This window comes from Wyeomyia smithii, chromosome 2 (genome assembly GCF_029784165.1).
Source record: "Wyeomyia smithii strain HCP4-BCI-WySm-NY-G18 chromosome 2, ASM2978416v1, whole genome shotgun sequence".
NCBI classification, from domain to species: Eukaryota; Metazoa; Arthropoda; class Insecta; order Diptera; family Culicidae; genus Wyeomyia; species Wyeomyia smithii.
This window is the reverse complement of record NC_073695.1, coordinates 123115794-123118291: the sequence shown is the minus strand read 5'-3', so window position 1 is coordinate 123118291 and position 2498 is coordinate 123115794. Positions and strand designations below refer to the sequence as shown.

General features: G+C 36.8%; 1 protein-coding gene across 1 annotated transcript; it reads right to left on the bottom strand.

Annotated features, from left to right (window-relative positions):
- Positions 1 to 232: 232 nt before the first annotated feature.
- Positions 233 to 2284, bottom strand: LOC129725786 (uncharacterized). Its single transcript, XM_055681994.1, has 2 exons — positions 2038 to 2284; positions 233 to 1080 (listed from the first exon to the last, which is right to left on the bottom strand). The coding sequence occupies exons 1-2, from the start codon at positions 2068 to 2070 to the stop codon at positions 304 to 306; spliced, it is 810 nt and encodes a 269-aa protein (XP_055537969.1). The 5' UTR covers positions 2071 to 2284; the 3' UTR covers positions 233 to 303.
- Positions 2285 to 2498: the final 214 nt, after the last annotated feature.

Genomic DNA, 2498 nt, shown 5'->3' with positions numbered 1-2498 from the left:
TTTTCGAAATTCGAAGTGGCGGTTCGAAGTCGGCCATTTGTAGCTTCAGCACAGCTTCACCTTAAAGCAGATTTTGTAGTGATAATCATTTGGCATTGTGGATGCGTTTTGTATGAGAATTATGCTATTAGGGATATAATTTGCATTTTTGTATATTTTGGGCAATTGGTGAGTTATTTAAGTGGATTTTGGACAGTTAGTGAGTTATTCAAGTGAATTTTATTTGATCGTTATTTCTTACATTGCCTTTTGTACATGATGAAAATGTTCATATTCACTATACATTTACAATACAAATATGGTTTAACACGTTCCAATAACACACGATACGGTACTCGGTTGAAATATCGTTCCAGCTGGACATTCTAGATGTTGCGATTTCAGATTCACGTCACAGAAGTAATAAAGGCGACAATTGATGGGATCGGGGAACAGCCCAGCGGATTCACAGCGATACGAATTATCGACACCAGGTGGTGACAAAACAGTTTGTCTGTCCACACATCGTCCCTCATTGAAAATCTGGTTAGCACTACATCGATACAGTTGGGGATAAAGAGCACCATTTTTGATATCAGCAATACAAAGGTAGTAGATATTATTATTTTCAGGCCAGCTATTCATTTCCCCAGCTTTCGAGCAACTCCACCGTAGCGAAGTACACATAGTATCGTTGCGTTGCACAGAACAATCTCCTGTTGCAGCTGAGAAAGCCATTGAGTCACAAACCATATTTATTGCCACGAGGTTTTGCTGATTTTGGTAGCATAGATGATACCGTTGGCAATCAAAAGGGTCAGGAAACACTCCTTGAGTATTACACACGAAATTTCCTTCCTGGCCAGCTGGATTGCAAGGCCCAACATTCCGAGAACAACCTCCTTCGTGTACATTACAATAAAATCCATTTTCATCGTTACATTTTTCGAAAGGCTGAGGGCGCCATTCGCCATTCAAGTACAAACATTTAGACGCTATATCACATGTCATACAGATAATTCCATCTCCAGTACAGGTAGAAGTTTGAAATTTGGTCACTGAAAGTATGCGTTGCCCATCAATATTACATGTAAACGTCACCTTGAATAAAAAAATAGAGAAAGCGGAAAATGAAAAAATTTAAGAATGTTCAAGACATGATCGTGTAATTGTTGTTGGATTACGATTGGTTTAATAAATACATTTGCTTCGATCATTTTCACTCTTTCAACATTTTTTCTTTGAGACATCACTTTTGAATTAAATTCTAATCGTATTCTAATCGGGCGAGAAGGTTTAATGGAATTTTCTATTGACACAAAAATAAATTATGTCACTGTAGGCGGTTGGTGTCTACTCGTAACCTTTGCCCATGGCTTGCTCGTACGCGATTGGATCATTGTACCGTGTAAATTCAACGTTAAAACTTTTCATTCAATTTCAGTACCCATCATAACCAGAAGACATCACTTGTTGTTAATATAAAAAAAAAACGCTAATTTGATTTTAACCACGTAAATCAGTTCGATTTTGGTCCAGTTCAAATTCTTACATAAAATTTTTCATGGAAGAAATTTGAATTACCACCCTTGAAATTAGACGTTCACTATAAATTATGGTATTTTTCTACATAAAATGTAACAATTTTACCACTGACACAAACCATAAAAAAAGGTTTTGTTTCAGAGTAAAAATTCCACTGGGAAACTGAAATCTATGGCATTATCATCCAAATTGTATTGCTAACATATATAAAAAATATTCTTATCATTGTTGCTATCAGATACATTCTGTGTTGCGGGCTAGAACCGATACAGGCTAGGCGACTGCTCCTGATGTTACTACTGTGATGATTAGGTACCTGAGTAAAACTGTGGTAAACAAAACAGATTCGGTTGTTCGAACGACAGTTAACAAAATTTTAGTCAAACTGATTATTTCTCTGATTCACTGAATTTTATCTTTGAATACAGCCAGAGTTATAACATTGGAACAAACGTTTACATCTGCGTTCAGTATTTATGTACTAAAGTATAACTGTGCACAATCGATCTTTACCAAAAAAATATTCACCAACAATAAGGCACTCATTTCACAAGTTTTACGCACACCAAAATATGTCGAATTAGTCTCACAAATGGATCAATCACTAAGGAGCTGAACAACGTTCCCTAATTCTCTAACTTGATTGATGGTGAATAGTTTAAAACGACAGAATATATACGTTAACAGTTTGTTATCTTTCTATACATCGTGTCACCGTATGAATCAGTTTCGAGCGCCTCTTCCGAGCTGCGGTCTGAATGTTAACCGATGAACCAAGAACGCGGCATACAGCGGACTGGTGGACATTCCCAAATGTTAGCAATGACCTTATCTGTCAATGAAACTTGAATACATGAGCCAGTACGATACACCTGATTGCTTTGACAGCGAGTGTTATCAGTTTGCATGAGTGAAAGTTATCAGATAACAAAATTTCTGCTGTGAAACCAATGCATCCCACTATGGCTGGCATA